Below are 13718 nucleotides of genomic sequence, written 5' to 3' on the forward strand. Positions count from 1 at the left end.
TGTTTTATTCTCAACCCAATATCTTGCATGTCACGTTGTCATGAGAATATGTGCTGGATATTTGCAGAAGGATTTCTTTCTAACTTAGAGTTTGGCTTACGAGTGTATTCTGCAGGTGTGTCTACCTGCTGAACTGGTAAAACATATCAACCAGGCTAATACACGTTAATCAGAGTATTTAGCCCCTTCTTTAAAAAAAAAAAAAAAAAAAGAAGTTGTTCTTGTACATCAGGAGCAGACCAGAGCCCCGGATGAAAACATCCAACCTGCTTATTTAAACGTCAGTCTGTTGTTCTTTGACGACGTGTCGTCATAGGGACTGTTGCTGCGGAAGTGCCCTGCGCTGTCTGCAGGGAAATAAACCTTCTCGTCGAGCACACAGAGGGAAAGAAGTGCAAGCTCGGGATCTGTAAAAACACGCGCGCGAACATGGATTGGATACTCTGAAACATGATCATATGATATCCCTGTCGATTTCAGTTTCGGCTCATCATTGTCTTTAGTCCCTTTATAGCTGCAGGTTGCTGCTGGGAGAGGAGGCTGTTGGAGCTATGGGTGCATTACAGTCCTCACCGGGCCATCCAGAATATATTGATCTATCGGAAAAGACGGGTTGTAAGTATTATTGTTTGGTGTTTGCATCGGTTTTAAGCGCTTTTGCTATCAAGCAAGAAGGAAAAGTCTAAACAGGTCTAAACAAGAGACACCTAAAGCGGAAACAGGCTTTAATCTCTCTCTCTCTCTCTCTCTCTTACTCTCTCTCTCTCTCTCATTATTCATTAATTTATTTTTTATATCAGTTTTAACACATCCCTATCCTAAATAAGAAGTCTGAGTTTGATCAGAAATAGTTCACATTTAGGCAACTTCTAAGTCTGTAATGAAACGCAGTCTGTGCTGAATAATTTAAAGTGAAACTAAAGGAAGTGTAACTAGCTAAGGGCGATATTGTTAAAGTCTTTTCTCTAACATTATTATATATTATACAGTTGTGAACCTTTAGCCTCTCATGTCAAATCATAAATAAAACCAACCAACCCAAACTGTTTTACATACCGAGAAATATTCAAATTAGCTGCTTTGAAAACATTCAAAGAACTGCAAATTAACATACTTATTTTAATACAACTGCTGCCTGTTTATGTTCACCTTTTGTTTTCAGTTTCTATCGAACAGATTGGAGTTCTGCATAAAAGATTCAAACAGCTGAGTCACAATGAAGAGAGTCTAAGGTAAGCTGAGGTGTGAATATTTTTAAAGAATTCAACAGCAAAAATTATTGTTCATTGTAGCAGTTCGGTTTTCTTTATTGTTACTCTACAAGCAGGTATTTTCAGTAGTTAATCTGCTCAACAGTCAGCCAACTTTCTTTGGAACTACAAACCAGTCCAAAATGTGTCATGTTTGTACATGTATGAACAAGTAAACCTTCATGCGTCAATAAATGCTTTGTGCCACTATTGAAAACAAAATCTTTTGTGTGGTTTCAGACGAGAACAGTTTGAAGAAATCCCAGATCTAGCCTGCAATCCCATCCGTGCACAGATCATTGAGGCTTTCTTTGACAAACGGTATGGTGTTGATTCAGCTTTATTTGAAAGGAATTCAGATCAAAAGCAACTTCAGCCTTTTACTCAAAAATGTCAGACAAAGTAAACATTTTAACCATCTATATTAACAAAATAGATTTGTGTTTTTTTATGATGCTAATTTTGAATCAGATGTCAGCAACAAGTAGGCAATGATCACAAAGAAATCTTACTTAATACAATTAAAAACAAACAAAATAATGAAGACATACTTTCAGAAGTTCTTCCGATAAAGAGCTGGATTGAATGACAGCAGACACGGATCAGCAGCAGATGGATCAACATAGCTCTCAAATTACATGGGACGCTATTTTATTAATGGCCTGTTTTGAACACTAGATGCAAAAGTCAGATAAGAATCTGAATAAAAAACCTGGTGTAGAATAAATATATCTCAATATTTTGAAGTCACAATGTCAAAATAACAGTAATACATAGTACATCAATAGAAAGTAGCAGTATAGCACTGAGTTATATTTGGGCCTCCAAGCAGCACTGCAATAAAAACTGGCACAATTTTGTTGCATTATCTCAGAAAACTTTTAAAAAATCATCAATGTGCATTGATTAGAGTTATTTCCAAAGTTCATTACTTCTTAAAACTCCAACATATGAAAAATAAATAAAAACAAACACACAAACAAAAAATAAACCAAGATCCAGAAAAGTTGCTACCTTCTTTGGGCCTGAGCAAAATAGGTGAACAGAGGCAAAGTGGAAAAGTGTGAATTTCTTCTGGAAATCCTCCACAGTTCTGAAGGCAACAGTTTCTCTAGAGATGGTGCTGCGTTGGCGTACACAGTAGTAGAGACAACTCATAAAGGTGGTACAGAAAGGAAACCTTCAGTCTAAGAGTTATTTCCTCTTTGTGTACGTTTTCACCAACTTCACCTCCCATCTAAAGGTCGGACACAAGTCTGATGATTTTATTGGTAAATATGAATGTATACAAACGTTGATCAAGTCTTTCATCACTAAGTATTTGAGAGGAATGCTGGACTTAGTTCTTCTGAGAAATTCAACTTTGATCAAAACCTCATGAGAAACATGAACAAACATGTTTTAGGCTTGTCTGTGTGTCCACATTACATTTTTATATCTGGCAACTCCAATACCATTAGGATTAACTCATCAAATTCTAAATGTGCATCGGAATAATGTAAAGAAATAAAATGCCATTTAAAGTGCTTTTCATCAATCATAACTTCCTTTCTGTGTATTTCTTCAGAAACTATCACCAGAATGGTGAGGGAACTGTCAATGAGATTGGCTTTGAGGAATTCCTGGTGGTCATGTCTCATTTCAGACCCCCGTCCCTTCACATTACAGAGGAACAACTCGAAAAAGTCAGGAGAGAGAAACTGAGATGTAAGTCTAAAGTGAATCGCATGACCACAAGCTTGACATTTTCTGATGTTGACTCACAGCCGTTAAGCGAAAGCTCTGTTTTTCTCACCAGTTTTATTCAACATGCATGACACGGACAACGATGGAACAATCACTCTTGAGGAATACAGACATGTAAGCATGTACATACTTGTGTATAAATGTGTATAAATTGCTGGTTGTTCTGTGAATGATGAAATGATGATACCGATATTTAACTTGTAGAAACTGAGCTTTATATATAACATCAGCATGTCTGTCAGGTACAACTTGTCTAATTCGCCTCATACTCATCAGTATGTAAACAAGAATCACACGAATTATCAGACAAATTGACAAGCTTTTCTTTGTTCTTATCATTACATAAATAATTCACTCTTGATGGTTAAACTCATCTCCAAACCATATTTGCCTGCAGTTGATGGAAAAATTTAATGCTATTAGTTTATCATGTACATTTCTACCTATTAAGAAGAGTGTTGGATCGTTTTGGGTGAGTGAAAACATTTCTTTGTAATTTATTCTGAGACATGGCAGCATATTTTTGTCCTTTGTGGAGAGCAAGCAACATTTATGTAATATTTAAGTCTTTCTTTACGGTTATAAGGCCATAAGCAGCCTTATAATAATGTCAAAGTTTAAAGGATGGAGCTGACACAGAATGGAAACAAGAAGGTTACATATACATCTCTTTTACAGAGATTTTTCTTTGTTTTTCTTCTTTTGAATACAGTTTCATTCGTCATTGTCAGTGTTAATTTTACTTTGATTTCAGCGTTGCAAAGTAATTTGAACCCTTTTGACTTGTTTCCTCTTTTAAACCAGAGAAGCAGAAATGATTTGACTCTGATGTAATACAGTGGAATCAAACTGGAGCTGTAATTAGATGAATTGGGACAGGGTAAAAAAAATTTAATTGTTTATATGTAAAGATAAAAAATATGTCTTTTGAGAAATGTGAGCCGAAGAAATATGAAGACACCCATTGACCAGTGTTTAAATGACCCCATTGATTCCATAGGTAAATTCAGCTTTTTAGCCCACATACCTATAGATCCCCCCAGCCAGCCACCATCTTTTTTTTTTTTTTTTTTTGCATATAAACAAAGTCAAATCAAACACACCAATAGGTGGTGCTCATTTCTGTATGCGGCATACAGTCCATGTTAGGCACCCTTAAAAACAAAACCAGGAAATTGATGTAAAACTAGAGTAAATACTGAAATGCATACAGTTAACATGCAGTTCATAGCATTATATTCTACAATCAAACATGAGTCAGTATTTGACCTTGAAAACTGCTAAAAATCTACCAGTAATCTTTTTTCTTTTTTTTTTTAAGTAACTGAGTTGATAGTTCCTGAGTAGCTCCTCTCCACTGACAGTTGTCTGCCTTCCTGCAATGCAGTTAAACTGAAAGAAAACTGTTGACGCATCTCAGTCCTAAATCTTCAGGAGGTCATTGTTCTGAGATCTGCAGCCACTATAGCTGTGGTAGTCTATTCAAGCCTGTGTTTTCATCTTTCTAGGTTGTGGAGGAGCTGTTATCTCGCAGCGGAGCACTTGGAAAGGAAACAGCCAAAAGCATTGCCGATGCAGCCATGCTGGAGGTGGCCAGCATTTCAATGGGTCACATGGTATGTAAACTAGAATGTCTAGAAAAGTTTGATTAATTTGTTGTCAGGATAAACAGAACAACTTTGTTTTATGATGCATAGGAACCTGATGAATTCTACGAGGGAATCACATTTGAACATTTTCTTAAGGTTGGTACACAGAATATATAAATTATAAAATACTCAGTGGGTTTTTCCAGGACTACTGTATTACACACTCAACATACTTTATCTTAAAAATACTGTTGTCATTGCATTAGATCATTCTGAATAAAGTCTCAGACATTTGAAATAATCTTAAACTGTATTTTACAGCTGCTGGATGGCTTTGAAATTGAATCAAAAATGAGCGTTCGCTTTTTGAACATGGACACGATCACCCTGTGTAAGTAAGACTGTTACAGTCAGTTATGCAACCCTGATGCATCTGCAGATGCAAATTATTTCAGTATAGCATTAATTGTTATTATTTAGTTTGTTGCTTGCACTGAAGATATGCCTTATGCCTGAACAACTATGCAAATCAAAGTAATACGAAACCATGTATATTTATATACTCTTTATTGAAAGCAATAATTTACCGCTATTCTGTGAATGTTTAGATGAAGCAATAATACTCCAATATCAATAGCTGGTCATATGACTATGCATGTGAATGTAAATGCTCAATGAACTTTCTCAGCTGTTACATCAGAAATCCTATTAATCAGGAGCAAGATGGTTTGTCTTGTATATAAATGTATCTAATGATAGACAAGACATGGATTTAAAGTATTTTTATGTCATAAATGTGATACTTGATGCATGTTCTGTACAATATATTTGCTCAGTAAATATGAAACAGACATGACTTAATCTCATGTTTATTTCTGCAACAAAAAGGAAAACAAGCAATGCCATGGAAGAATCTAGAAATGCCTGAAGGCTAAATCTGATCATTCGAAACTTATGAAGATGAGATGATCTTAGTTACATTTAGTTATATTGATTGAAATTAAAGTCTCCCCTGGCTCAGACTTTACTGTTGTATTTCAAATTAGTGAAGGCAAACAATTCAATAAAGATCAACCATGGAAACAAAACTTAAAGTAGATATCAGAGGTTTCTGTTTATTGTCACGGACATTCATGGCAGTTTTGTATTAAATGCAGATGTTTCCTCACAAGTTGAGCAAAGAGAAACTGATTTTTTGCAGTAACTTTACAAATGGTTAAATATCACATGTCTACAGAGAGAAGGAGCAAAAACAGATGGATGAAGTTTTATTTAATCTCTTAAGATATCTTTAAAATAAGAAAAATATTAAACAGATATTTTTTGCAAATAACAACAGCTGACATATCTGTAATTTTTTCATGTCCTCTGATTAATTAAAGAAAATTAAATGAAGTAATTGAAGTTATCTACTGGTTAGCACAATGACCACAAGGACTTGTGTTATCATTCTCCCAGATTACCCACACATTTTCACATCATGAAATCAGTTAATGGTAGGTACTGCCCTCTACAGGTGGCAACATGTTATACATGCTGTTCAAGCTCAAGAGATTGTGCCTAATAGTTATACTTGGCTGTACCCAGGGGCGAACTTACCATCAGGCAAAACTAGGAGGTTGCATGGGGCCCCCAGTTCTTTCGAGCCCCATAAAACTTGTCATTAACTTATGGTTATTTATTACTTACTTATTACTAACAAAATTATGTTTTTGATTAAAATGCACATTGACTTTTTGTTAGCAATGCAAATAATATACAGTAGTAGAGTAGAAAGTGCAATATTTACCATATGGCCCCATGCCTGCCTTTGCCCGGGGCCCCAAATCTCTTAAATCCGCCACTGGCTGTACCATGTCTGTGATGGACTGGCAACCTGTCCAGGGTGTACCCTGCCTCTCGCCTTATGATTGCTGGGATAGGCTGCAGCTTCCCCTGACCCTTAATTAGACAATGCAGTTCAGATAATGACAGATAGATGTATGGATAGATGGAGGACAAAAGTGAATTATGTTTATAATTCATGTTTATAATTCTAAAATAAACATAATTTATGTCTATTTTACCTGTGTTGTTATTAGTTTAATGATGAAGTGGAAACAACTGTAAATAACCATTTTAACTAATGTCAGAACCAGACCTCAAAAGTATCTGTTTAATTTTCTATTCAGTTAATTAGTTCATTAATCATGAATTGTCAGTGCTTGTGATGATCCTCTGATGTCCTTTACTTTAAAAAGTTGTGATTATTAATTTTGATAGATAGATAGATAGATAGACAGATAGATAGATAATCTATCTATCTATCTATCTATCTATCTATCTATCTATCTATCTATCTATCTATCTATCTGTCTGTCTGTCTGTCTGTCTGTCTGTCTGTCTGTCTGTCTGTCTGTCTGTCTGTCTGTCTGTCTGTCTGTCTGTCTGTCTATCTATCTATCTATCTGTCTATCTGTCTATCTGTTTTAAAAGATGGTTTCAAAGAAACCTGGGTTTATCACAATAATGGAGAGTTTGCATCAGTCTTGCCGAGGCTGGTTGTGTGTCTAAATAAAGAGAAATTTCAGTAATCAGTCATCAACCACTGCAACTGAACTGAGTGTGACAGTAGTTTGACACCCCCACACACTCAGGAAGCGGAAGGCAGAAGGTCTCGCTACTTTTAAAATTTTGTAGATTAAATTAGAAATGATTTTGTGGTGGGAGCAGTCACATCTACAACACTTCCTTTGAGGTTACCTGACTTGTTTGCTGATTTTCAAAATAATTGTCCTTCAACACAAACCATATAAAATATGCCAGCTAGACATACACTCAATTCGACTTCATTGCTTTTGAGACCTAATAAATTATTAAGAGGGTAGTGAAAATGAATGAATAATGCTGACTGAAGAATAACTGGTGCCCTATGGTACCCTCTGTGTTTGTGCTTTAAATAAGACAGTTATAACAGGGAACTTGATTCATGACCTAGAGTAAATCCCCATCTACTTCAAGTTTCCTAAAAGCTCATGACCTGAGGAAAGTTTGGCTAAGTATTATCTCATTTCAGTAAAAATAGTGACCATTGACATGTTTAAAGATGACCAGTCTACATGCACAGCCTGATAATGATCTATTAAGAGAAGAGTATTTCTGCAGGATTTTGGGTGTGTTTTTCTGCTTTTCCCACCGACTTGTCACACACTTTTACATCTATATAAAGATGCAAGTATGCAAAACACACACTGTTAACTCATACAGTTATCTGATCCACACACACCCACACCTTGTGACTGACCAGACAGCCCGCCAGTTTCATGAAATCTTTCCTATCTGATACAGCCTGGTGTTAAACACATGCGTCACTCAGAGCTGATATCACGCAGTCAGCGTCTCAGAAGCTTCCTGATTTTCTTTTAAATCCTCTTGATGGACTAAGTCTAGTGGAAAACAGCACATGATTCTTCTTTTTCACACAGAAAAAATGTGTTTGAGACTCGGGCTCCATATTCCCTTTGCTCTAGCTTTCTTCAAAATCAGTTCTTCTTTGATACTTTGCTAAAAGAAAAAATTACTTGTGGAAGTTGTGAAAATATAGTTTTATTTAAGTGGAGTGCAAGAAGTGAGAAGATACATCTTGAATGATTATTTTCTTTATAGTTTTGTCTGTTTGCATCTTACAGATGCAAAGAAATCATGGGTGATAAACAGTGCTGCTGTCAGAAAATAAGTTGATATCTTAGAACATTACATAACATTAAATACACAAACAATGCATGGATGCTTCTCTTTACTCTTTTAACAGTACTCCTCAACCATAAACATCCAAGAAAATAAATATTAAATACCATAAATAGGCATGATAATACTGATGTACCTGTCACCTTCATACTCACTTATCTTTTCAAGTCTTTGTTAATTCAATGAGTAACGTGCTGTTCCATAGTGAGCCATAAGGCCTGTTTCTTCCCCCTTGAATCCTTTTTTCTGCAGACTGTTTTTAGATTCCTCAATTCTTTTAAAATGTTTGACAGTAACTCCAAGTAAGTGTTCAGAACCGCACAGCCATAAATCTTCTGCTGGAACACATTCAAAGGTGGAGGTAGTGTTGTTGGTCCAACAGCAGGCTCTAGCTGGGGCAAGTTGGGGAAAAAGTTGTGATACAGAATGGCTATGAGGTAAGCTAGGTTACTGCTGTGATCTGTAACGCTGGTGAGTTTAGTCAGAAGCAGACTCGTGGGAGGCTGTAAGTCTGTCTGCTGCTCATACACTCGCTGGAAATGTGGGAAAAAGGCTTGAAGATGCGCGTAGATGCTCGCTATCTTGTCTGAGGCCTCCAGCCCGGAGATGATGGGATCAGGGATGATGTTCATTGGCACCTTGCAGAAAAGTTCTGACATCTTTCCTTGAGAGGCTTTCTAGTAAAAACAGAAAAAAAATGCACTCAGTTAAAGTTGAAGAGATGTTTTCTTTGTAAAGCTGAAGCTTTCTGCAAGCATGAAAAAAGAAAAAACAGGAATAAAGACATTTTATAGCTGTACTCACATATGTTTTAATTAGCTCAACAGATTCCTTTTGGGCAAGCTTGGCGAGCTTCAAAGACTGCTGTGCAAAGTTACACTGCTCCCTCCTGCTTGTTGCCACAGTTTTTGTTGAATTAGCAGTCATAAGCAGCAGGAAAGAGAGTAACGCTGAGGAGAAAGGAACTGGTCAGTTATGGTTATCCCACCTCGGGTTAGTGAGAGAAATTTCCTCTTAAAACCACAAGGGCAAAACAAGAAAGTTAAAAATAAACTTCTTTAAATAGCAACTGATTAAAGCTGATAAAGACGATAAGTTAAAGTATGTTAAGATGCTAGAAAAGATTGACAGTTTCTTAAATATTTAAAAAATAACTCAGTTTTAATTCACTAAAATAACTCGTAAATTGAAAGAAAAGTTGCAACCATGCTGTTTTCTAAGCGAATGAGAATAAGGAGCAATGAAACTTACTTGCTGCTGATTCCATCAACTTTTGAAAATGCATATTCTTTACATGACCATTCATTCTCCTCAGTCTCACAGGCGAATTATGAGAACTCGTCATAATCACACTCCTTTAAAACTTCTTTAAAACACAGAAACCACACATTACAGGAGGAAATGACGTGTGGTAACCAAACTGTTTGGCAATATTTCTCAGAATTTCTTCCCCTCTCTTCAGATGTGTGTTGGTGCGTTTTTCTTTTTTTTCTTTGTGATAAATAAACGGACAATGCCCTCACATGTCTGGACTGTGTACAGACATGTTGGAATGTTTTCTGACTGTGGTGACATATATGAACAGAAGTATTTTGAACAGCGCTTACTTTTTATTTTTCCACATAAAATACACGTATGTGTTCTTTAATTGAACCACTTGATGATCATATCTCTACTGTCTTAAAAAAAATTGGTGTCAGACACCAGTGACAATAATGTGTGACCAGCCCAACCTTTGACACAGTTTACAAATATGTTTTCTCGCACACTCTCTGATCAGCAGTGGGAAGCTATAACCTTCCTTTGTGTGAAAAAGTAAAAATGAGATCACTACGGTGCACATAGCTGCAGAATGTTTGTGCTTCTCATGTCTTGTTATTTTAAGAAAACAGCTAAATTATTCCTGAGAAACCTTTTACATTTACTTGTTGACTATTACAGCGGTTCCTCAGACGATGTGTCTTTGTGCAGCAATATTTTCATGCGGCCAGTTCCACAGGAAGCTGGCAGGGTCACAGGAAATGTGTGTCACAATCACAAACTTTTACATGTGCGTAAAAGGGTGGATCTGTGCAGCTAAAGTAGGTAAAACGTTATCAGAGGATGATTTTGACGTGACACACGGCGGTATTGCATCCTTAACTTTTCCGTTGAGGTAATGTGTGAGATGAATGACACAAAGGGGTTTTTATGTGTTGCCTATTCTCAACGTCACATCTTTGTAAAGATGATGGTCATTTCTGCTTGGAGACGTGAGGAAGAATTTTAACCCACAAGCTTAGTAAACACAACAAAATTTAAAAACAAAAAAAACATTACACTGTGTGATTTAACTTTTTTGTCACTTTTTTTTCTGGTGTATCTGGATCAAGGGGCTAAATAGATTTCAGACAAAGAAAATCATTGCAATGACTGAAAGCAACAGGTTAACTTTTCTATGAAAGTGAAACTGCTTTCTCTGCCCTGACATGGCCTTCTAGTTTCTGATGACATCCACATCTCAGTTTCAACCCAGAAGATGCTGTATTGTTATCAAACCACCAACTACTAGAGAAAAGAGGGGGGAACTTAAGACACCACAACCCTGTCAGCACTATTCCAGGTAATGGTTAACCACTTCTATGCCATCCTTGGGGCTTTCCAGTTGCCCCAGGGGATAAAAGTAGGGTTATATGCAACCACTGAATGTGGTACTCTAGATGTTTACACTTCAAGGAAACTATGCTGGCATTCCTACAAGTGAATAGCGTTGAAAAAGGAAAAGAAAATAATAATAAGTTTAAATCACTGACGCTTCTTATAAATGAAGGTGAGGTGTGAAAACACCCTGCAGAGCAACTTCCTTCCAACCTTTTTTTCTTATTTTAGCTTTCTGATTTTCACATCTCTATATTTTCATCTTTGACCTGCATAAAAGTTTGTAAATTGCAGGGGGGAAAAAAACCACCTGTTACAGTGTAGGTCACATTTGATTTCACACAAAAACAATGTAAGCATGACAGGTAAACCACATGAAAGGGCACTGCAAAGAAATCTGACCACATACCATTTATCATTAGATGCAGGATGTTAACCGAGACTCCTTTTTTTTCTCAACAGAATCTTTTTTATTTTGTCTTTGAACTGCACAGGAAATGGTGAATAAAGTTCTTTAGGAAAGTCCCCCTTATTCTAACTAAATACAGCTTTATAGTAACATGAAATTCACACGAATTGTAAGGTTCATCATTGTTCTGAAGCTCTCAGGCAAACATGTCCAAGCACCCAACAGATTTTTTTTTTTTAATGCAACCATTTGTCCACAAAGCTTCAGTAATGTGTGACCACGCAAAAGGCCTTACTGCATATGAGAAAAGTTTTCATCAAATTTCAGAAAGTTCACAGAAAAATTTAAATGGCTGGAAAAATCTAGCGGCGCCATTCAAGTTCAGAACACACTTTTGTCAAACAGATTTTGGCAAGAGCATTTAGGTTCTATTGCCATGGGAAACCAAAAGATATCAGATTCATTCATTCAAAATACTTTGTGGATTCAGGGGACATCTTCCAGATTTCAGCCCTGTGAGGAATATGACTCAACATTAATACAAGTAGTGGCTCTGAGGAAAATAACAATAATAAGACAATAGAAACACCTGTCAAACATAATAGGGTTGCATTCAAGACCACCACGTCAAAGAGTGTTTCAAAAACTGACCCATGATAAAATAGTATTTATTTTTCCATACATATACTTCATTTTTAGAGGGCTTCACTGCATGGGGCACTCTCAATATGTCATGAAAAAACTCAGTAGTGTTTTGACTCAGAGGGGGGGTTGCAAAATGTTTACATCTTGTAAAAATCAATTGTCTCTCCAAGACAAAAAACTACAAGGCTAAAGGTGGTATTAGAAATTAAGCACCAAACAATTATCTTTCCATTCACTACAAATGGAATAATTGTGCAACCTGTTCAATGATCATTATGAACATGGCAAAAAATATGTAAATCTTATCTTCAGACACTAATAACTCAAATTCAATCCAAACCCACATCTTTTGTTTGCTTTGTAAAGCCTCTGATCTGAAAAATATCAACACTGATACTATAAGAAGTCTGTGGTTCCTCTAACCAGCATTTATACAATCTGAAAGTCTAGTTATTTGACCTAGCAATATATTGAGCTATTGTATGACCATTTTTCAATATTATAAAAAAAACAAAACACGAAGCAATATCTTTATCATTAAGCTCTGTTATCAGTAATAGACCAGTGTTTCTGTATATTCTAGCTATGTTCTCATGTACAAATATTCATATCAAAAATTATACAGCACAATTCTCACCATTTTCCTTTACAAGAGTAGTGAACATTAAATGATTCACAAGTTTTGACAAACCCAAAAATAAAATGGTGCCAGCCTCAACCAGTAAAATATAGATATAACAAACACATAACTGAAATCTGCATCAGGCACACCTTAAATAAAGGCATTTGTGAAATTATCATATTAAATATGGCGCTTATGTCCAGCATCCATAGACTTAAAACAAACTAAAAAAAAAAAAAAAAAAAAAAAATGCTATGACCACTTTTTATTTACAAACAGCTAAAATCTCTGACAGATTCATGCTTCACTTCACAACCTGAATTTGTCCTTAAAGTGCATGCAATAATAAGCAGTTTTACCAAGTGGGATCTTGAGTTGTGAGAAGATAAACAGGTTGATCAAGCTAATGCCAATTGATTCTACATATCAAATAAATGAAACAATCTGAAAAGTGAGGGACCACAGTTTACTCTATGCATTAGCACAAAATGGAAGTATGACTGAATGAAAACCTTTGAAAAATGATCAAATTCTGAATAACCAGTGACCCCATACAGTAATATTCACATTCAGAGATTAAAATCAAATCAGTAGATAAAAAAAAATCATTTAAAAAAGAAAAAAAAAAAAAAAAAAAAAGACAAAGCAGCTTAACACCACGGGGGAGTCCGCAGCTCACATTCCACAATGTCCTTCCATGTAACACACATAGTAAGCATCATATTAACATGATGGGTTTCTACTTAAACATATCAAAGTGCCCATTTTACTAAAATTTCCTGATTTATTCAATTCATACCAAAAGGAGAAAATGGCATGGAGGAAAGAGTCTGATATTTTGAACACATTGAGTTACACTGACAAAGTTAGCCTGTTATTTGACGTGTTGTCATTTCTTTTGTTTTACTTTCTCCCTTCAACTTTCCCGAAAGGCGCTTTCATTGAACGCTAACACCTCTACTTGAAGATGCAATCTAAGCGAGAAGAAAAGTAGCGTAGAAAGTTTTCCAGTTTTGTCACAATGGACGTGTCAAACGGTCAAGTGGATGTGAGAAGGGCACGGATATGTTTGTCCTTTAAAGAGAGATCCACTT

General features: G+C 36.0%; 1 protein-coding gene across 1 annotated transcript; it reads left to right on the forward strand.

Annotated features, from left to right (window-relative positions):
• Positions 1 to 548: 548 nt before the first annotated feature.
• Positions 549 to 4984, forward strand: tescb (tescalcin b; the record flags this gene model as incomplete). The annotated part of the gene is made up of 8 exons (XM_079256198.1): positions 549 to 615; positions 1163 to 1232; positions 1491 to 1571; positions 2818 to 2957; positions 3049 to 3110; positions 4505 to 4612; positions 4694 to 4741; positions 4907 to 4984. Exons 1-8 carry the CDS (start codon positions 552 to 554, stop codon positions 4982 to 4984), a joined length of 651 nt encoding a protein of 216 aa, XP_079112324.1. The 5' UTR covers positions 549 to 551.
• Between the last annotated feature and the right edge of the window lie 8734 nt (positions 4985 to 13718).

This window comes from Telmatherina bonti (assembly GCF_933228915.1).
Source record: "Telmatherina bonti genome assembly, chromosome: 17".
NCBI classification, from domain to species: domain Eukaryota; kingdom Metazoa; phylum Chordata; class Actinopteri; order Atheriniformes; family Telmatherinidae; genus Telmatherina; species Telmatherina bonti.